The sequence below is a fragment of the Scyliorhinus canicula genome, chromosome 16 (genome assembly GCF_902713615.1).
Source record: "Scyliorhinus canicula chromosome 16, sScyCan1.1, whole genome shotgun sequence".
Classification (NCBI taxonomy): domain Eukaryota; kingdom Metazoa; phylum Chordata; class Chondrichthyes; order Carcharhiniformes; family Scyliorhinidae; genus Scyliorhinus; species Scyliorhinus canicula.
Window position 1 is genome coordinate 56,588,326 of NC_052161.1, and position 21,735 is coordinate 56,610,060.

Consider the following 21,735-nt stretch of genomic DNA (forward strand, 5'->3'; position numbering starts at 1 on the left):
AACCTGCAGCCAACCTGAAGCCTCTAAGCACTGCCAATCAGACCCTAGAGATCCAGGCAACTTAATCTTCTTCTACCCATTTTTTTAATTCACAAGTTTGTTGATTCCTAAATCAGAATACCAAGAACTATCAGTAAAAGATCAGTTATGCTCCATATTGCACATCAGTGGAGCCCAGAGGCAAAAAGCCAGCACTAATCTTTTACAGTACTCAGTAGTAATAGTAGACATGACAATTAATTCAATGAAATTATGCATTTGATGATTTATGTAGAAAACTGCAGTGTATAAACTTGATGTAACTCTTTGGATCAAAGCAACAGTGCTACATATTGGAAAAATAATATATTCATTCCCTCCTAGAAATTTGAGCCATCAGTCAACATGCGCCAACAGGGATTGATGTCATTTGAGGGCTTTGCAAGGTAATTCATGGTTTGTTAGACTGCTGTAAGCGAAAAGGCCATCAAACCCATACACACTTGGCTGTGTCCTTTGGCTCGTTCCAGACATGTGCACTATTCAGTATCTTATCATTGATTGCCAATCATGCTTTCAATCTGGTCATTTTTTTCATCTTGAAGGCTTGTCTTTTCACCTGCTGTCTGCAAATGAATTAAACGTTGATCCCTGGTTAAGAACTACTCCAAAATTAGCACATCCACCCCCACCAAATACCATCCCTTTCAGATTTGAGGAGGTCAGTACTGCCCCACACCTTGGCCGGGATTCTCCCCTACACGGCGGGGCGGGGGGTCCATGCGTGATGGAGTGGCGTGAACCACTCCGGCGTCGGGCCGCCCCAAAGGTACGGACGTCTCCGCACCTTTAGGGGCCAAGCCCTAACATTGAGGGGCTAGGCCCGTGTCGGAGTGGTTGCCGCACCGCCAGCTGGCGTGGATGGCCTTTGGCGCCACGCCAGCCGGGGCCGAAGGGACTTCACCGGCCGGCGGAAGTCCGCGCATGAGCCGGAGCGTCAGCGGCTGCTGACATCATCCCCGTGCATGCACAGGGGAGGGGGGTCACTTCCGCCTCCACCATGGTGAAGACTATGGCGAAGGCGGAAGAAAAAGAGTGCCCCCACGGCACAGGCCCGCCCGCCGATTGGTGGGCCCCACCGTAGGGGCATCCACGGGGGCCAGATCTCCCTGCACCCCCCCCCCAGGATCCCGGAGCCCACCCACGGCGCTTGCTCCCGCCAGTAAGGTAGGTGGTTTGATCCACGCCGGCGGGAGAGGCTTGACAGCGGCAGGACTTCGGCCCATCGCGGGCCGGAGAATCACCGGGGGGAGGCCCGGCGCAGAACGATTCCCGCCCCCGCCGAATCTCCGGTGCCGGAGAATTCGGGACACGGCGGGGGCGGGATTGACGCCGGCCCCTGGCAATTCTCCGACCCGGCGGGGTGTCGGAGAATCCCGCCCCTTGGCAGGCATGGGCCACTGCCAATTCATAATTTATGTGCAGGATTTTCCCAATGTTCATAGATTTTTCCTCCAGAACAGAGAATGATGCATGAAGTAGAAGAGGATTAAGTGGAAAGTAATGTAGAAAGGGAAACAGGGGACTGGTAATGCTTACATACAGTTTCTAACGTTCGTAAAATCTGAAAACAACTTTATTCTGTTTCTCTTGAAGGAACTCTGTAATTTTTATTTACTGGGTTTTAAAAGAAATATAAATATATAGATGTATATCTATGTACCAGCCTCCCCGGACAGGCGCCGGAATGTGGCGACTAGGGGCTTTTCACAGTAACTTCATTGAAGCCTACTCGTGACAATAAGCGATTTTCATTTCATATATTTTACAAAATACTACATTCAGGTTTCTAATGGACAAGGAGAACGTTGCTTCAAAGAATGATGAATCCCAAGTCAATATTGAGGATTTACAGTATCCACTTTCGTATTATTACATCGAATCATCCCATAATACTTATCTCACTGGACATCAGCTTAAAGGAGAATCTTCAGTGGAACTTTACAGCCAGGTATCAGATTTTAGTCCACCTCCCTCTTCCTCGTGTGTATCAATATCTGTTCCCACTTCATTTTTTTTTTCATCTGCTTATCTCTTTTTTGGCTTTCTCTGCGTTTGTCCTTTTGCATGTGTCCGTGCTTGTGACCCTCTGTCTGCCTCCCTCTGTCTGCCTCCCTCTGTCTGCCTCCCTCTGTCTGCCTCCCTCTGTCTGCCTCCCTCTGTCTGCCTCCCTCTGTCTGTCTCCCTCTGTCTGCCTCCCTCTGTCTGCCTCCCTCCCTCTGTCTGCCTCTCTCTGTCTGCCTCCCTCTCTCTCTCTGTCTGCCTCCCTCTGTCTGCCTCCCTCTGTCTGCCTCCCTCTGTCTGCCTCCCTCTGTCTGCCTCCCTCTGTCTGCCTCCCCTTGTCTGCCTCCCCGTCTGCCTCCCTCTGTCTGCCTCCCTCTGTCTGCTTCCCTCTGTCTGTCTCCCTCTGTCTGTCTCCCTCTGTCTGCCTCCCTCTGTCTGCCTCCCTCTGTCTGCCTCCCTCTGTCTGCTTCCCTCTGTCTGTCTCCCTCTGTCTGTCTCCCTCTGTCTGTCTCCCTCTGTCTGTCTCCCTCTGTCTGTCTCCCTCTGTCTGCCTCCCTCTGTCTGTCTCCCTCTGTCAGTGTCTCTCTTTTAGGTTGAATATTACTTTCCCCTTTGCTGGGCATGTTTTTGATGTGGGGGCAAGATGGATCACTAGCCCACCACCTTCCTGCATACTGCAACCCATTCCCCATAATACAGTGGGTGGGTAAGACACACACTAGTCTGCCTACCCTTCAGCTTATTAGACCCTTAACTGCACAATTAAGGGGAAATTAAAGGCTTCATCCCACCTCCACCACCAGAAAGCGGTGCTGGGAAGGTGGATGAGAGTGGATAGGTTGATTTTTTCACCAACTTTGGTGAAAGAACAGAAAGGAAGGGGGACACTCCTCAAGATGGCGCATTCCTTGCCTGGCCTCCAATCCTGACCCCCCAACCCCACCTTTCACCCCCTCCCTCCTTAGGTGCTCGATCCCTCCCCACCCAAAAAGCCCAGACTTGCCTGAGTCCAGAATCTATGCTGCCTTCCTTCTTTTTGGGACTGCTTGCAGTCGCGGGAGCGTCCACTACTGAGATCTGTCACTATTGGAACTGGAGGAAATGCTGGCCAATCTGATTGGCCAACCATTCTCGAGGGTAGGCCTTCTCTTCACTGGGAGGTGGAGGTCCATGCTGAGCTTGTTCAGGCTGCCCGTAGCTTAATATCCTTCATTGCAGGTGTGCCCTTTTTTAAAGTCAGTACATTTGTGAGTATATGCCCCAAGGCCATAAAATTTACCCCTTTGCTCTTTGGCTCGCTATGTTCTTTGCTTTTTTTTCTCTATTTCTCTCATCCCCTCTCACTCGCTCACTTTTTCTCTCTCAATTTGCACATGGTTCACGAAAACTCCATTACCGCTCCAGTAAATTTGTATCTATTTCCCATATTCAGGTACTGCTGCAGGGATGTCGGAGTGTAGAGTTGGACTGTTGGGATGGAGATGATGGCGCGCCTATCATATATCATGGGCACACTCTCACCACAAAGATCCCATTTAAGGTGCAGTTTGATTTGTGTTTCTTTTGGCTTGCCTGTTAAAAATGACTATAGATCAATGATTAGCGGTAGTCAAATTTGATATTGTCCCTCGCAGGATGTTGTCGAATCAATCAATCGCAGTGCCTTTGTAAACTCTGAGATGCCAGTTATTCTATCGATAGAAAATCACTGCTCACTGCCGCAGCAGAGGAAGATGGCAGAAATAGTTAAAGTAAGTAAGACATCTCTCAATCCCCCCTGTAAAGGGACTGCTGGCCAAGCCTAAACCTCCATTCACAGAGCTATCTGTTTCTTTAGAACGTATTCGGGGACAAGCTGGTGACAAAATTTTTGTTTGAGAGTGACTTTGCGGATAACCCAATGCTCCCATCAGTATGTCAACTCAAAGGAAAGATCCTCCTGAAAAACAAGAAGCTGAAGGCCCATCAGACTCCAGTGGATATACTTAAACAAAAGGTAAGCTTTGTGTAAAAGTTCCAGATGGATCATCATGATAAATGTGTAGTTTATATGATAAGTGTACTGATAAGTGTATTTTATAGCTATTGATATCAGATAATATTACACAAGTCCGGATGAAACCGGACCTCACGGTTGGGGCCTCACGGTAGCATGGTGGTTAGCATCAATGCTTCACAGCTCCAGGGTCCCAGGTTCGATTCCCGGCTGGGTCACTGTCTGTGTGGAGTCTGCACGTCCTCCCTGTGTGTGCGTGGGTTTCCTCCGGGTGCTCCGGTTTCCTCCCACAGTCCAAAGATGTGCGGGTTAGGTGGATTGGCCATGCTAAATTGCCCGTAGTGTAAGGTTAATGGGGGGATTGTTGGGTTACGGGTATACGGGTTACGTGGGTTTAAAGTAGGTTGATCATTGTTCGGCACAACATCGAGGGCCGAAGGGCCTGTTCTGTGCTGTACTGTTCTATGTTCTATGTTCTATAAACCACAAAAGTGCTAATAAACGCCCTACAGGGTGATCAGATGAGGAATTGGAGGAGGAGAGACTTGACTTGAGCAGTAGTGCAAGGCAGGTTAATGGAGCTGAATATCGGTTTGGCGCTAAACACGTGCCTTATGCCATTATGGATGAATTGCTGGCTCAGTGTGTCTGAAGATAACAGGACAGATTTCCCTGTTTCTGAACTTGAATGTGTTGAATTACTTAGGCACAACACATCGAGGAAAATCAGGAGTGCACATCAGTATATGTTAGTCCTTATTATTTTCTGCCCACTCATTGAAATAGTCCAAAGATCAGTAAACCAAAGCTTCCTCCATTGATTTTAACCCATGCTCCAGGTCCAGGTAATCCAATGCTGTCCGACAAAGGAACAGGAAAATCGATCTCACTGTTTCCTGACTGAAAATTCCATTTCAAGCAGCTGGGATTGAAGAAAATTCTCAGGGTGGTCAGTGTTCCTGTTGGTACATTTGAGCAACTCAGTACCACCTAATGAGTTTGGGTCCACAATCTAAACCTCCTAATAGAGCAGGAAATCTCCGATGGTAGGCCTTTAAAGGAGGTGAAAAATCTCACACTGGTGTCTTTAGGAGTGCTTAGGACATTAGGGGTCACAGGAAGAATATATTTACTCTGTAGATAGTTTATTTCTGATTTGAAAGTTGCTTGATGCAGCTTCTCAAGGACCAAAATAAAAAAGGTGTTCCAAATCCAGTGCTCACACCTTATTGAGCATAAACACACAGCCTAATCCTCTCTTTTATATTCTTTCATGAGATATGGGCATTTCTGGTAAGGCCAACACTTGCCCATCTCTAATTGCCATTAAGAGTCAACCACATTGATTTGGGGCCACATGCAAGAATTCACAACCCCAGAGTGTGGTGGATGCTGGGACATTGAGTAAGTTTAAGTAGGAGATGGACAGATTTTTAATTAGTAATGGGTTGAAGGATTATGGAGAATGGGCAGGGAAAAAGAATTGAGTCCGAGATGAAATCAGCCATGATCGTATTGAATTGCGTAGCGGACTCGAGGGGCTGAATTTCCCACTCCTGATCCCACTTCTTATGTAGGCCAGACCGGGTAAGGATGGCAGATTTCCTTCCCTAAAGGACCCCGATGAGTTTTTACAACAATCGATGATAATTTAAAGGCACCATTATTGAGACCAGCTTCCACTCTTAGATGTTTTTTTTTTCATTTATTAACTGAATGTAAATTCCACTGGCAGCTTTTGATTTGATTTGATTTGGTTTATTATTGTCACATAGATTACTATACAGTGAAAAGTATTGTTTCTTACATGCTGTACAAACAATGCATACTGTACATAGGGAAGGAAGGAGAGACTGCAGAATATAATGTTACAGTTATAGCAAGGTGTAGAGAAAAGATCAACTTAATACAAGGTAGGTCCATTCAAATGTCTGATGGCAGTAGGGAAGAAGCTGTTCTTGAGTTGGTTGGTACATGACCTCAAACTTTGGTATCTTTTTCCTGACGGAAGAAGGTGGAACAGAGTAGTCCGGGGTGCATGGGGTCCTTAATTATGCTGGCTGCCTTTCTGAGGCAGCGGGAATTATAGATAGAGTCAATGGATGGGAGGCTGGTTTGCGTGATGGACTGGGCTACATGCACAACCTTTTGTAGTTTCCTGCGGTCTTGGACAGAGCAGGCTCCATACCAAGCTGTGATACAACCAGAAAGAATGCTTTCTATGGTGCATCTGTAGAAGTTGGTGAGGGTTATAGCTGGCATGCCAAATTTCCTTAGTCTTCTGAGAAAGTAGAGTCGTTGGTGGACTTTCTTAACTATAGTGTCAGCATGGGGGGACCAGGACAGGCTGTTGGTGATCTGCACACCTAAACCTTGAAGCACTTGACCCTTTCTACTTCGTTCCCATTGATATAGACAGGGGCATGTTCTCCACTACGCTTCCTGAAGTCGATGATAATCTCCTTCGTTTTGTTGACATTGAGGGAGAGATTGTTGTCGTTACACCAGTTCACCAGATTCTCTATATCATTCCTGTACTCTGTCTCGTCATTGTTTGAAATCCGACCCACTACAGTGATGTCATCAGCAAATTTGAAAATCGAGTTGGAGGGGAATTTGGCTATACAGCCATAGGTGTATAAGGAGTATAGTAGGGGTCTGAAGACACAGCCTTGTGGGGTACCGGTGTTGAGGATGATCGTGGAGGAGGTGTTGTTGCCTATCCTTACTGATTGTGGCCTGTGGGTTAGAAAGTTCAGGATCCAGTCGCAGAGGGAGGAGCCGAGGCCAAGGCAAAGGAGTTTGAAGATGAGTTTCGTCGGAATGATGGTGGTTAAGGCTGAGCTGTAGTCGGCAAATAGGAGTCTGACAGAGGTGTCTTTGTTATCTAGGTGTTCCAGTGTAGAGTGCGGGGCCATGGAGATGGTGTCTGCTGTGGACCTGTTGCAGCGGTAGGTGAACTGTAGCTGTAGTGGGATTTCTACCCATATCCCAGATCATTAGCCTGGGGCCTGAGGATTGCTAGTGCAGTGACCTTCCCAAAAATCCTCCAAAATGCTGAAATCTGTTATTAATTAATTCTTTACAATGCACTTAGAAAATCACTGCATGATCATTCAGAGTCAGCATGGTTTCATGAAAAGATATGCTTGGCAAAATTATTAGAGTCTTTTGAAGATCAAAATTTTTTTACTTTATTTGTTCATGGGATGCTAGTTAGACCAGCATTTATTTCCCATCCTTAATTGTCCTTGAGAAGGTGGTAGTGAGTAGGGTTGATAAAGGGCGTGATCTAATGCTCACGCTGCGTCAGAAAAACAACTCACTGTGTGCAAAATGGCCAATAAAAACCAGGAGACCCTGCTCCTGGGATCTACCTCGCTCCCGGGATCTGGCTCGCAACGCAAGACATTGAGAAGTAAATCCCGCCCGCTGTGGATGAAATCACTTTTTGGCAAATCTGTATGTTAGAGCGAGGTGGCTAGCCTCACTTTAATGTGCAGATTCCCGAGGTACCTGAGGCTTTGGGATTCATCCCCTTTGCCTCAAAGACCTCGGGTGAGCGCTGTTCAGTACTGGTCTGCACAAACAATCCCCAGGGGATCGGAGGACCCCAGCTGTGTGCCCTTGGGCAGGGTGGTATATTGGCATGCTGATGCCACCTGGGCACCCTGGCAGCACCACCTGGGTGCCAGCCTGCCACTGGCAATGTGTCCAGGTGACATTAGCAGCTGGTATGGACGGTGCCAGGTTGGCACTACCAAGATGCCAAACTGGCATTTTTTGTGTATGTGCAATAGGGCCGGGTGTCCACAGCATGGATGCTGGGGGAGCGGGGGACCCTGCCATACTGCGATCGGGCCGGGGGAGAGTTGGGAATCATTTCGGGGGACTCGGAGATCAGGATGCCATTATAAATGGTGTCCCAATCTCTCGCAACACTGGGAGCTCTAGCGAGCGGAACTCCCCACTGTCCGAAACGAGGCTATGTACAGCCTCAGCCACGTGTTCTACGTTCAGGCCCCTTATACAGCGTGAGTCCCGTCGAATAGCCTTGTTTTTCTTGGTAGTGTAAGCGCTGGGAAACACACGTCTCAACTTGCGAGGGCACTTTGTTCCCTTTTGGGAGAATCACACCCCAAGGAGATGTCAGTATTTGTGATGTACTTGAATTTCCCAAAAGCATTTGATCAGGTGTCGCATATAGGTTAATAGAAGGAAAAGAGTATGGAGTTGGCTGTAGTATGGTCAGGAGACAGAAGTAACCAGGTCATTTTTCACATTGATAGGCTGTAACAATAGAATGCCGCAGTACTGGTTACTCAACTATTTGTAATCCTTATTAATGACAGACCGAGAGTAACATACCAAGTTTGCTGCTGGCACAAATATAGGTGGGAAAGTAAGCTGTGAGGAGGACACAAAGGGGCTCCAAACGGATATAGGCATGTCAAGTGAGTGGACAAAAGGGTAACAGAAGGAATTTGATGTGTGACAGGGTGAGGCTATGCTGTGGTAAGGATAGAAAATCAGGAAATGTTTTAAAAAGAGTAGAATTTCTAAATGTTGAGGTTGAGAGACTTGGATGTACTTATACAACAAACACTGAAAATTAGTGATGCACCATCAATTGGACTGGAGTCGTGAAGAAGTTCCAAACAACAGGCTTTAATATACTAGATGTGTGCCCGGCAGTCGACCTACAGAGAAAGGCCAACTGCCAGCTGGTACGGGTTCTTATACCCCACCTCGTAGGCGGAGCTACCAGCCTCTCGGCCAATCGGTGAGCAGTCACATGACTAGCCTCAGCCAATTGGCAGAGAGGCTCATGACCTGCCTGAGCCAATGGGCAGCGAGTCTTCTGCACCAATGGCAGCACTGCTCTGAGGTACTGTAATCACCCTAGTCATACTACCACAATTAGTATGCAGATACAGGATGCCAAATGGCATGTTGACTTTTATTGCAAAGAAGTCAGAGTACAAAAGGAAAGAAGTCTTGTTACAATTGTATGTGGCTTTAGTGAGACCACACACTGCACACAGCTTTGGCTCTATATCTAAAGATATACTTGCATTGGAGGCAATAAAGTAAAACTTTGCTAGATTGACCCCTGGGATCAGAGGATTGTCCTATGATGAAACGCTGACTAAATTGGACCTTACTCTCTGGAGTATAGAAGCATAACAGATGTTCTAATTCGGGGCTTGACTAGTTGGGAAGTCTAAAACTATTAGGTTACAGTTTAGTAATTGTGCTGACCATTTAGGACATAGATTAGGGGCAGCAGGGTAGCATGGTGGTTAGCATAAATGCTTCACAGCTCCAGGGTCCCAGGTTCGATTCCCGGCTGGGTCACTGTCTGTGTGGAGTCTGTACGTCCTCCCTCTGTGTGCGTGGGTTTCCTCCGGGTGCTCCGGTTTCCTCCCACAGTCCAAAGATGTGCGGGTTAGGTGGATTGGCCATGCTAAATTGCCCGTAGTGGCCTAATAAGGGTAAGGTTGAGGGGGGGGGTTGTTGGGTTACGGGTATAGGGTGGATACGTGGGTTTGAGTAGGGTGATCATGGCTCGGCACAACATTGAGGGCCGAAGGGCCTGTTCTGTGCTGTACTGTTCTATGTTCTATGTTCTATAAGGAGACATTTCTTCACTCAGCGGGCTATCTGTCTTTGGAATTCTCTACCTCAGAGGGTTATGAATGTTCCATCACTGAGTATTTTGAAGGCTGAGATGGATAGATTTTTGGTGTCTGAGGAAATCAAGGGATAGGGGGATCGGGTGGGGAAGTCGAGCTGAGGCAGAAGGTAAGCCATATGATTGTATTGAATGATAGGGCAGGCTGAAGGGGCTCAATGTTCTGCTCCTAATCCTTATATCCTTAATATTGTGCCGCTTTTCCCTTATTGCCATCGAACTTGAAATAAACGCAGAATGACTAATAAGGAAGAACCCTAAAGCAAGTTCAATCATTCTGAATATTGTTGATGAATCTCCGACACACATCTCCTTTTGGGCTCGGCTACCTTACTGAGATTGTGGGAATGCTGATTTTACATGATTTCTGGTGTTTCTCTCAGTTCATCAAAATTCTGAAAGAGACATTATTTGAAGCCTTTTTTTCCCAACATAGTAAGTAGCCCCATCAGTCCCTGAATCTTTTGCGTTATTCAGTTAAGTCATGGCTGATCTGTATCTTAAAGTCTACCCATCTTGAGTCTTAATAACCTTACCTAACAATAATTTAGCAATCTTCATTTTGAAATTTTTTGTTGATTCTGGCCTCACGCAGCCTTTTGGGAGAGAAGGTTCCAGGTTTCCATTTCCTGGCATTTTATGCTTGACTTCTTGTTATATAAGCTGGTGTGCAGATACTGCTATACTGACAGATGTGTTATATCCTGCAGGCGCACCAGCTAGCAAACCTGCAGGCGCAGGCCAGTAATGGTGGCACAACTGGCTCAACTACCCCCAACAATGATGAAGAAGATGATGAAGATGATGACTATGACTACGACTATGAATCTCTCTCCGATGGTACAAAACATGTTATGTTGGATCCTTTTATTCACAATTTTAAACTATGGGTGAATTTTACACAGTGGGGGAGGGCGGGTGATAGAGTGACGTAGTCCTCTGCCCACTCCCCCGTTGGAAAATCAGTCAGCAACATGCCAACTTTAAATTTGGATGCCCTGCAGCTGTAATACATGAGGGGCATCCTTAACGAGGCAAGAGTGGGACTTCTGCCCCTCAGGGACAGGAGGTCCTGCCCACGAGAGCTGCTGACCAATCATATTGGTTGGCTGCTCTGAAGTCCTAACAGCATCAGAACAGAGCAGTGGCCAATTTTGAGACTACAGGAACTGAAGATGGATACTGGACTTCCGGTAAATCTGAGCATTCGGGTTGGGGATGATTTTGTGACCCCGGTGAGGAGGGGGAGAGAGGGGTTGGGTGTCAGGTTTTAGGGACACGGGGGAGACAAAGACGGGAGGTACCATCAATGGGCACAGGGTACTCCAAAGGAGATACCACCCCCACACCTTCCTGCCTGCCTTTAGCTCGTGCAGTTAAACCTGCAGGGCTTTTTGGCTTTCCCAGCCACACGTACTATTGCGGCAGATGGGGAATGAGGTCCTTAAGTGGTGATTAATTGGCTACTTAAGGACGCCAATAAAGCTAAGGTGGGCTGCCTCATCTGCCCCATAGAATATGAGGAACAGGTCGAGGGTGGGTAGGAAGGTGGTGGGCTGTGCCCATCCTACCTTCAAGGATGCAAGGGGTGGTGGAGGGAGCCCTACATAACTGAGGGCTTATTACTTGTTCAGAGTAACATTCTTTGGAATTACGTGTATTATATTGATATGTTATAATAATCTCCCATTTTGAGATAGTTCATGATAAAACTACCCACAGAATCAAGTAAAGTGGGAGAATTATTGGTGCTTTAGAAAGTTCACAATGCAGAATGAATGTGACTGTGAGCTGTGTGAGTAGAGCTTGATTCTTCGCCACAGTGCACACTGCCTGGTGGCCTGTAGTGCTAGAAAATGGATGCTTATTGATGTCCACATATTCTTTCCCAACCTCAACTGCACTATTAGTTGTCAGTTAGGACCATAGATAGACGAATCATCCCCACATGAAGTCAGGGTATGTAAAATCTCGTACCTTCCCTCTTCTCGTTTCTGAGGGATATTAGCAATGGTTGGCTTTCCGCTCCCCACATTACCCCATTCTTGATTCAGTGAAAAGAGCAATGAGAATGTACCCATACTAGGGAGTATTATTTACTTTTCCACTCTCCTTGTAAAATTTAATGTACAACAAAAATTAGCATTTATATAGCATCTTTAGTTTAAGAAATTGGTACATGCTTCACGGGTGGAAATTGGACAAATATTGTCACAGTGGTCATATTAGGAGAGGTGAGGGAAAGCTTTGTGAAACAGGTAAGTTTGAATAGTTTTGAAAGGGAAGAGCGAGGTAGAATCTCAGAGAGGGTTGAGAGGGAATTCCACAGCTTAGGGCATAGGCAACTGGAGACATGGCCGCCAGTACCCTAGAGTTATAATGGCACAGTAGGGGGCTACTTGGCCCATCAAATCCATGCTGGCTCACTGTAGAGCAATCCAATCAGCGCCATTCTCCCACTCTAGTCCTGGAGCCCGGCAAGGTTATTTCCCTCCAGCACCTTTAAATTTCCTCTTGAAACCATTGAGATAGTTCATGATAGTTCATTGATCATCTCTGCTTCCGACACCCTTAAAGGCTGCATGGAGCAATACCACTCACTCCTCAAGCCAACATTTTAACCAAACATTTTTTCCTGCATTTTGCGAGCCTATTCACACCTTTATGAGGTGAAAATTCAGTGCACAGTGTTAGCAATGACAGTCCCGCCATTTATGTACAGATAGTGAGTCCACCTCCCCTACAAGCTGAAACCATTAGTGAATTTGACTGTAATCACTACACATTCTGCTCTTTCAATCACACTCCTGATGATTGCAGTTGTCAGCTTACTAAAAGAACAGTTCTGATAAAATTGCAAGTAGAATATCGGATTGCTGACACCCTATTTTTAAAAACATTTTACTTCTGTGTTTTCTTCCTATTGCTCGGTGTACTAGCTATCAGAAAGCAGAGTTGTGAGACTATAGATTTATTGAGTTATTGGATATTTTAATTGAATCACATTTTGCCTATGTAATAATAATCTTTATTAGTGTCAAAAGTAGGCTTACAATAATAGTACAGTGAAGTTACTGTGAAAAGCCCCTAGTCGCCACATTCCAGCAGCTGTTCAGGTACACTGAGGAAAAATTCAGAATGTCCAATTCACCTAACAACACATCTTTTCGATACTTGGTGGGAGGAAACTGGAGCACCCGAAGGAAACCCATGCAGACACAGGCAGAATGTGCAGATTCCGCACAGATAGTGACCCAAGCCGGGAATTGAACCGGGTCTCTGGCGCTAACCACCGTGCTACTGTGCCGCCTATGTTGTACATTCAAAGCATCCTGTCACTATTTGAGTGTTACTCCGGCATTCTGCGTCACCCACAAACTCCATTCCCTAGCCACTGACTCTTGTTCAAGGCTGTCTGAGACTGAACCAAACTGTTTGCAATCTTGGTGTCATATTTGACCCCAAAGTGAGCATCCAAGCACTATCACTAAAACTACTTCCGCCTGCATAAAACTGCTCGACTTCGCAGCTGCCTCAGCTCGTCTACCGCTGAAACTCTTTTATCTCTAAGTTCTACTACTCCGCTCCAGGCTGGTCTCCACTCCGGTGCCCTCCTGATACCTGGGGTCATCCAAAACTCCTGATGTCATTGTCCTAACTTCAATTGAATCCCATTCGCCCATCAGCTGTGTTCCCTCTCTATTGGGTCCCAATTAAGCAGCATCTTAATCTGATTTTCTTTTTTTTAATACATTTTTTTCCAATTAAGGGTCAATTTTGCGTGGCTAATCCACCTACCCTGCACATCTTTTGGGTTTGGGGGTGAGACCCTCGCAGACACAGGGAGAATGTGCAAACTTCACAGGGAAGCAGCGTCTTAATTTTAAAACTCCCGTCCCTGTTTTCAAATCCCTCCATAACCTTCTCCCACCCCCTCACAGTAACTTAATTTGAAGCCTACTTGTGACAATAAGCGATTTTCATTTCATTTCATTTCCTCCTTCTGTCCACTGCCTACAATTTCCGTAATCTTCTCCAGCTCCAAAACCCTCTGACAAATCTTCCCTCGTCCAATTGTGGCCTCTTGATCATCCGTCATTTTACTCGCTCCACCCTTGGCGACCTTGCTTTGAGCTGCTAAGGCCCTAAGCTCTGAAATTCCTTCCCTAAACCTTTCTGCCTCTTTTCCAACTTTTAAGACATTCATTAATACCTAACCTTTGATAAAACTTTTGGTCATCCGCCCTAATATGGTGCTCACTAGCTGTCAAATTTTGTTTGTTGACATTCCTGTGGTGAGTTGTTGGGACCGTTGACCAGGTAAAAAGCGCTATATAAATACAAGATGTTGTTGCTTTTCTTCAGCAGTTCCTCATTTTTCTGCAGTTTGACTAATATTTAATCTTTCTTAAACTCACTGTGCCAACTAATTTCTTATTCTTTGCTTTCACTCCCTTCCTGTCTTATGTTCTTCTGTAGCTGATGCCCTTACTGCTTCCTTCTGTCCTGCTGCGAATGACCAAGAAGGTAAAAGCCCCCGTTTTGCCACTAATTAATGTCAAAGATATTCCAAGTGATGCACTGAGGGGGGTTGGGAAGGGAAGGCGAATGGGAGGTGCGTTTGTCATCAATATTATCATTAACATTTTTGTATGATCAAATTCAAACTTAATGCAGTCTTTCCCATTTTGGAGATGCTTTCCCATTTTCAAGGCGATGAGGAATCGACCCTCCAGTCCAGCCTCTCTTCGGCTTCGCCGGACCTGATTCAAAAGCAAAGTACTGCGGGCGCTGGCAATCTGAAATAAAAACAGAAAATGCTGGAAATACTCAGCAGGAGATGCTGCAACTGTGGAGAGAGAAACGGGGTTGATGTCGCAGATCTGTGAGCTTTCATCGGGGGAGTAGGGAAGAGTTAGAAACGGTACAGATTTTGAGCCGGTGAAAGAGGAGGGGAAAAGTTGGTATAAGAGGAAAAGGAAGGTCGGTGGTAGGGCTGAAGATGGGAGAGATTAATCGACAACAGTATTGGTGGTGCAAGCCAAAGGGAATGGTAATGGGGGACAAACGGTCAATCTAGACGAGGTACGAGTTGCAGGAAACCTAGGAGAAAATCAAGAGAGTAAAACTAAAACCTAACGAGCGAAGTGAACCTAAAAGGGGGGCAGAGGTTACAGTCAGAAATTATTGAACTGAATGGTGAGTTTGGAAGGCTGTAATGTGCCAAATCAAAAGCTGAAGTGCTGTTCCTTGAATTTACGTTGAACTTAATTGGAATACTGCAGGACACCAAGGACAGATTGATCAGCATGTGAGAGTAAGGTGGAACATTAAAATGACAGGTCACCGGGAGCTCAGTATCACAATTATGGAGTGTTCAGCAAAGTCGTCACCCAAAATACATTTGGTCTCCCCATTGTAGAGCAGGCCCGCATTGTGAGCAGCGAATACCGCATACTAAATTGAAAGAAGTATGTGCAAATTTTCATCCGAACAAAACGTTTGGGGCCTTGGAGGGGTCATTCTCCATCACTTCCTCCGCCTCCAGCGTGATGCCACCACTAAACACAGCTCCCTCTCTCCTTTCAGAAATCTGAAGGAACCACTCCCTCCACAACACCATTGCCTGCTCCTCAATCACCCCAGCCCCCTTCCCTTCCCACGAGTGCTTCCCAATCAAACACAGGAAAAGTAACACCTGCCCTTTTACCATCTTCCACTTCACCATCCAAACACTTCAAATTCAAGGCCTTAGACAGAGTAATTGGCTCTCCATTGTGTGGGCTGCTGATGCAGGTCCCTACCAGAGGCCAGGAAAATTTCTCTCCGCAGATGCTGCCTGACCTGCTGAGTATTTCCAGCAATTTCTGTTTTTATTTGTGACACGTGATTCCTCCCACAACAGTACCTGCGTCGCATCTCACCTTGGAAGTAAGGGGAGGCTGTGTGTACACTGATACAGTATAAACAATGGCAGTCTGAATGGCTTTACTCGTACTTTAAATTGTGTCGAGTTGCAAAAGTGCTGATCATCTTGAAACTTTTGATTGACTGATATTTCACTGATGTAGAAAATAAGAATGACTGTGTAAGAGTGATTATCAGACAGTTATCTTCTCAGCTTGCCTACATTGCAAGGTGGATTTAATCTGGGGAAACCATTATATATCATCTAATATTTTTGTAATGCCAAATGTTGTTGGTTTATTTATTTAGTGATCGACCTATGTGATTAGAATTTCATAATGTTCTGTCCAAATAGTTAATGATAGTGGCATAATTATTGCAAATCTGCCCAGTTTGAGTGTGAATGTCATGCAAGCAGATTATTAATATCTTCCTTTCCATGATTACTTTACTGATGTTTTCAGATTTCAAAAAAAAAACCTGTCTGATCAACATAAGTTCTAATTTTCTTTATTTTATGTTCAGCTGACTATTTTCTACGTCTGTTTTTCACCTGAAGTCAGTGACAGATGTTGAGCTCCTCTTTGCTCGCCACATGTTTGGACCAGAAATGATACTGAAATGGATTTTACTGAATCAGACTCAGAATAATGTAGCCACTGTACATAAATATTTCAGTTGGCACATTGTTGGCAGTATATCCACAACATTAATCATTCTGTCACCAGCAGTGCCAGCGAAGGAAGTTTTCCATTATAACAGTTTTCCAAATGTTTTTCCCTCAGATGAATAGGTTGCTCTTACCCACAATATTTGCCAAAAAAAACCCTTTTAAAACAGTAGGTTAAGCACATCCAAACATCGCATTCCAGATGCCATACTTTGTTACGGACGCAGACTGCTGGCTGCCCCTGAACTGCTGTTGAATACTGAAGAAGCACATTCCAGTCCGCAAAATTTCCTGACAAAGCAACATGATCGTGTCAGTCTGTGTTTACTTCCCGACAATTAAGACTGTGAATGCTTAAAAGGAGTACTGCTGCCCCTTGGCTAAGTAACATGTTGTGCATTAGCTGGTATGTCATTTCCTTCGTTGCAAACCAGCTCATCACTTAAGTTACATGGGGAAGCCAAGGATTTGACTTTGTCGTTTTGCCCTTCAGGGATTGTATCCTGTCCGTATCATAGGTGCCAAGTTTCAGCTGCAAAGCACGTGGCAGAGCTGTGTGCGTGATTCACTCAAATTGCATGTTGCTAAAACAGCAGCAGATCATGTTTAATGGGTTAGGAATCAGTCATGCAACAAGCAGGAATAAAAACGAGCAATGATGGAATTAAATAAATATGAAGGAGCCAAAATTCAACATCACTGTTTCACAGGGGGACTGAGAGTGTAGTTGTCTTGAATTTGGCAGAGTAAGACCTGTGCCAGATGTGCCCATGTGTTTTGGCCACCGCAAAATTTATCAGGGGGCTGTGGCATCTGCCTGAAATTAGTGCAAGTCACTTTTCAATATTAATAAGAGAGTTCTGCACCCATTTCCAGGAAACACATTAATACTAGTTACGCTGCAGAAACTCCCATTTTATCAGGCTCTGAAGTGGGGTATCCAGTGGTCCTGAATGTATAGCCAGAAGGAACTCTCTGGACGCTGCCAGCCTGCACACAACACCCCCTCCATTTGTCTCCCCCACAGCCAGCCTTACTGAGTGTCATTAAGCGGCACTTACTCAGCAATAACCTGCTCACTAATGCTGAGTTTGGTTTCTACTTGGGCCATTCATCTCCTGACCTCTTTACAGCCATGGTCCAGGCATGGACAAAAGAGCTGAACTCGTGAGATGAGGATGATTGCTCTTGAAATCAAGGCAACGGGTTTGAGATCGAGGAACCCGAGCAAAACTGGAGTCAATGGGAATCAGCAGAAAACTCTCCACTGATTGGAGTCATACCTTGCACAAAGGAACATGTTTGTTTGAGGTCAATCGTCTCAATTCCAGGACATCAGACCCAACCATCTTCAACTGCTTCACCAATGACGTTCCCTCCATCATAGCTCAGAAGTCAGGATGTTCACTGATGACAGCACAGTGTTCAGCGCCATTCGCGACTCCTCAAATGCTAGTCCAAATCCACATGCAGCCATACCTGGACTACATTCAGGCTTGGACTGATAAGTGGCAAGTAGCATCTGTGCCACAAAACTTCCAGACAATGACCATGTCCAACAAGAGAGAATCTAACCATCTTCCCATGACATTCAATGGCATTGCCCCACGATCAACATCCTGGTGGTTAGTATTGGCCAGGAACTGAACTGGAGTAACCATATAAATACTGTGGCTACAAAAGCAGATCAGAAGCTTTGAATCCTATGGTGGGTAACTCACTTCCTGCCTCCCCACAGCCTGCCAACCATCTACAAGGTACAAGTCAGGAGTGTGATGGAATAGTCTCCCCTTGCCCGAATGAGTGTGGCTCCAACAACACTCAAGAAGTTCAACATGATCGAGAACAAATCATCTGGCTTGATTGACAGTCTATACAGCACCTTAAACGATCACTCCCTCCACCACCAACGCACAGTGGCAAAAGTGTGTACCATCTATGAGATGTACTGCAAGGCTCCTTCAAACCTGCAAACCTGAGACATCTGGCACTTAGAAGGACGTTGGTAGCTGATACATGGGAACAGCTCCACCCCGAAGTTCCCCTTCAAGCCTCACACCATCCCGAGTTGGAACTATATCACTGTTCCTTAACTGTCACTGGGTCAAATTCCTGGAACTCCCTACCCACTCACGTGCAGTGTGCATATACCCGCTCACATGAACTCTGGCGGTTCGAGGACGCAGCTCATCACTAGCTTCTTATCAGTAATTAGGGATGAGCAATAACTGCTGTCCTGGCCAGCGAAGTCTACATCCGATGAAATAATACATTTTTTTTAATTTGAAGAGTGCTAATTGGCACCCACATCTCACTGGATCTATCTTAATTGATGATAGTTTTTTGCCTCTGTGTTCTGCTTTGTGAGTTCAGTGCAATCATTGCTTGCCTGGTAGTGGATACTGTTGAATTTAGGTCTTTGAGAACCACACATGGGCAGTAAGGAAGTGCTACCATTGAAAAAAGGCAAGCCTTTCAAACTGTTCCATATATTTTGTGAAAGTCCAATTAGCTGCCATCTGACTTTCTCCAATTAAGCAGAACATTTGCAGGAGGAAATAAGAGTAAGGAATGCGGTAAAGCTGACCACATTTCGAATAAATGAATTTAAGCTTTCAAGTAATATTTCAGTGCCTGAAATGCCTGTAACTTTGGCAGAAATCTCTCATAGAAAACACTGTGAGAAGTCTAAACTCATGCATGAAAAATGCAGAGAAGCAAACTTGCAGGGAAATTACATACAGTTGAAATTCTCCATTATTACATTATAGACCAGGATAATGATCAAGTAAACGGGAGAGAGAGGGAAAGAGCTTCTAATGTGTGTGAAATAAATTTTTTTTGACCAGTATGTTTTCAGCTTAAAGAGGAAGGAGGAATTGCTGGGATCTGGTACTGGAAATTAGGTTGACTAAGTGGATCAAGTGGCAGTAGGTAAATAGTGATCGCAGTATCTTAAGTTTAGGTTAGTTATGGATAAGAACAGGGGGCAATCTAGCATAAAACCAATTAATTGTAAGAGGACCAATTTCAATGGGATGAGAATTGATATGTCCCAGATAAATTGGAGGCAAAACTATAATAGAACAGTGGGCTGCCTTTAGAGAGGATATGGTTTGGGTTCAGTCAAGGAACATTCACACAAGGAAACAAGGTAGGTCAAGCAAAGCCAGAGTTTCCTGCGGAATAGAGAGTAAGATGAAACTGAAAAGGGATAAGTATGGCAGCACGGTAGCATTGTGGATAGCACAATGGCTTCACAGCTCCAGGGTCCCAGGTTCGATTCCGGCTTGGGTCACTGTCTGTGCGGAGTCTGCACATCCTCCCCGTGTGTGCGTGGGTTTCCTCCGGGTGCTCCGGTTTCCTCCCACAGTCCAAAGATGTGCAGGTTAGGTGGATTGGCCATGATAAATTGCCCTTAGTGTCCAAAATTGCCCTTAGTGTTGGGTGGGGTTATTGGGTTATTGGGATAGGGTGGAGGTGTTGAACTTGGGTAGGGTTCTCTTTCCAAGAGCCGGTGCAGACTCGATGGGCCGAATGGCCTCCTTCTGCACTGTAAATTCTATGATATCAAGTTGATAATACAAATGGGAAGTCGGCTGAGTGTAGAAAAAGCAGAGGGAAAGTGAAAAAAGGAAATGCGAGGCAAAAGGAGAGTATAGGAGTAATTGGCAGCTAATGAAGGGAATCAAAAATTTCCTTTAAACAGGTAAAAAGTAAAACATTAGCGAGAGGAGAGTTCGAGCCAATTGGGGACCATAAAAAGGATTCTCTTCATCGAGGCATAGATACTAATTAAGTCCTTTCCATCTGTCTTTACCAAGTAAGAAGGTGTAGCCAAAGTAAAAGTGAAAGAGGAGGCAGTTGAGATACTGGAAACAGAAACGTTAATAAAGAGGAAGCATAAGAAAGACTGAGGATGTGTCTAAGAATACTGAGGGAATTAAGTGCCACATTGCAGAGGCATTGGTCATAATCATCCAATCTTCCTCAGGTGCAGGGGTGATTCCAGAGGACTGGGGAATTGGGAGTGTTACATGCCTGTTCAAAATAGGGTGTAAGGATAAACCAAGCATTTACAGATGGATAGTTTAACCTCAGTGTGGGGAGGACTTTTAGAAATGATAATCAGGGACAAAATCACCAGGACAAGGGTGCATTAATTAAGGCAATACAAAAATTATTAATTAAGGGCAAACACATTTTAGAGTATTTTAGTGAGCTATCAGAGACAGTTGTTAAGGGTAATATAGGTTAAAAGGATTTCCAAAGGTGCCACATAATACACTTGCCAGCAAATTTGAAGCTCATGAAATAAAATGGACGGTGGTGTGGTGTTCTTTGTGATTCTATTATCAGGATGGATGTTGTAGTGTTCACAAAGACCACATAAGCTAAATTCATTAACAAAGCTAATTTTTATTTACACTATTTATTAAAGCTCGACCACTTAATCCTATAGTAAACAATAATCTAGTAATCTACACTCTACTAACATTAGTAACGACACTCTATCTATAACTGTACTCTACGCTCTCTAGACCTCCCCTTTGCACTCTCTGCAGCCTTCTCTTAGAAGCCTGTGAGTCAGTGCTTTACATAGTTCTGCATCTAGCTCCATCTAATGGTAAATTATGATACAGAACATCGAATAATACAGCACAGTACAGGCCCTTCAGCCCACAATGTTGTGCCGACCATTTATCCTAATCTAAAATCAACCTATCCTACACCCCCTCAATTTACTGCTGTCCATGTGCCTGTTCAAGAGTCGCTTAAATGTCCCTCAGGACTCTGACTCCACCACCTGTGCTGTCATTGCATTCCACACACCCACCACTCTCTGGTCGAACCTACCTCTGACATCTCCCACGATACCTTCCTCCAATCACCTTAAAATTATGTCCCCTCGTGACAGTCATTTCCACCCTGGGGAAAAGTCTCTGGTTATCCCTTTATCCACGCCTCTCATCACCTTGTATACCTCTATCAAGTCACTTCTCTGCCTTCTTCGCTCTAGTGAGAAAAGCTCTCGCTCCCTCAACCTTTATTCATAAGACATGCCCTCCAGTCCAGGCAGCATCCTGGTAAATCTCCTCTGTACCCTCTCCAAAGCATCTACATCCTTCCTATAATGAGGCGACCAGAACTAGACACAATATTCCAAGTATGGTCTAAATAGAGTTTTATAAAGCTGCAGCAAAACCTTGCAGCTCTTAAACTCAATCCCCCTGTTAATGAAAGCCAACACACCATACACCTTCTTAACAACCCTATCAACCTGGGTGGCAACTTTGAGGGATCTATGTACGTGGACCCCAAGATCCCTATGTTCCTGCACACTTCCAAGAATGCTGCCTTTAATCCCGTATTCAGCATTCAAATTCGACCTTCCAAAATGAATCACTTCACATTTATCAAGGT

General features: G+C 45.2%; 1 protein-coding gene across 2 annotated transcripts in view; it reads left to right on the top strand.

Moving 5' to 3' along the window:
* The window catches only part of plce1 (phospholipase C, epsilon 1), a 526,277-nt gene that overhangs the window by 421,760 nt on the left and 82,782 nt on the right, over window positions 1-21,735 (top strand). The window contains exons 15-21 of one of the 2 annotated variants that reach the window (XM_038821511.1): window positions 364-425; window positions 1,825-1,990; window positions 3,476-3,583; window positions 3,678-3,794; window positions 3,881-4,039; window positions 10,445-10,574; window positions 14,214-14,261. In XM_038821511.1, the coding sequence (XP_038677439.1) occupies window positions 364-425; window positions 1,825-1,990; window positions 3,476-3,583; window positions 3,678-3,794; window positions 3,881-4,039; window positions 10,445-10,574; window positions 14,214-14,261 (790 nt within the window). The remainder of the gene's footprint in view (window positions 1-363; window positions 426-1,824; window positions 1,991-3,475; window positions 3,584-3,677; window positions 3,795-3,880; window positions 4,040-10,444; window positions 10,575-14,213; window positions 14,262-21,735) is intronic. The other variant, XM_038821512.1, reaches the window with a different exon arrangement.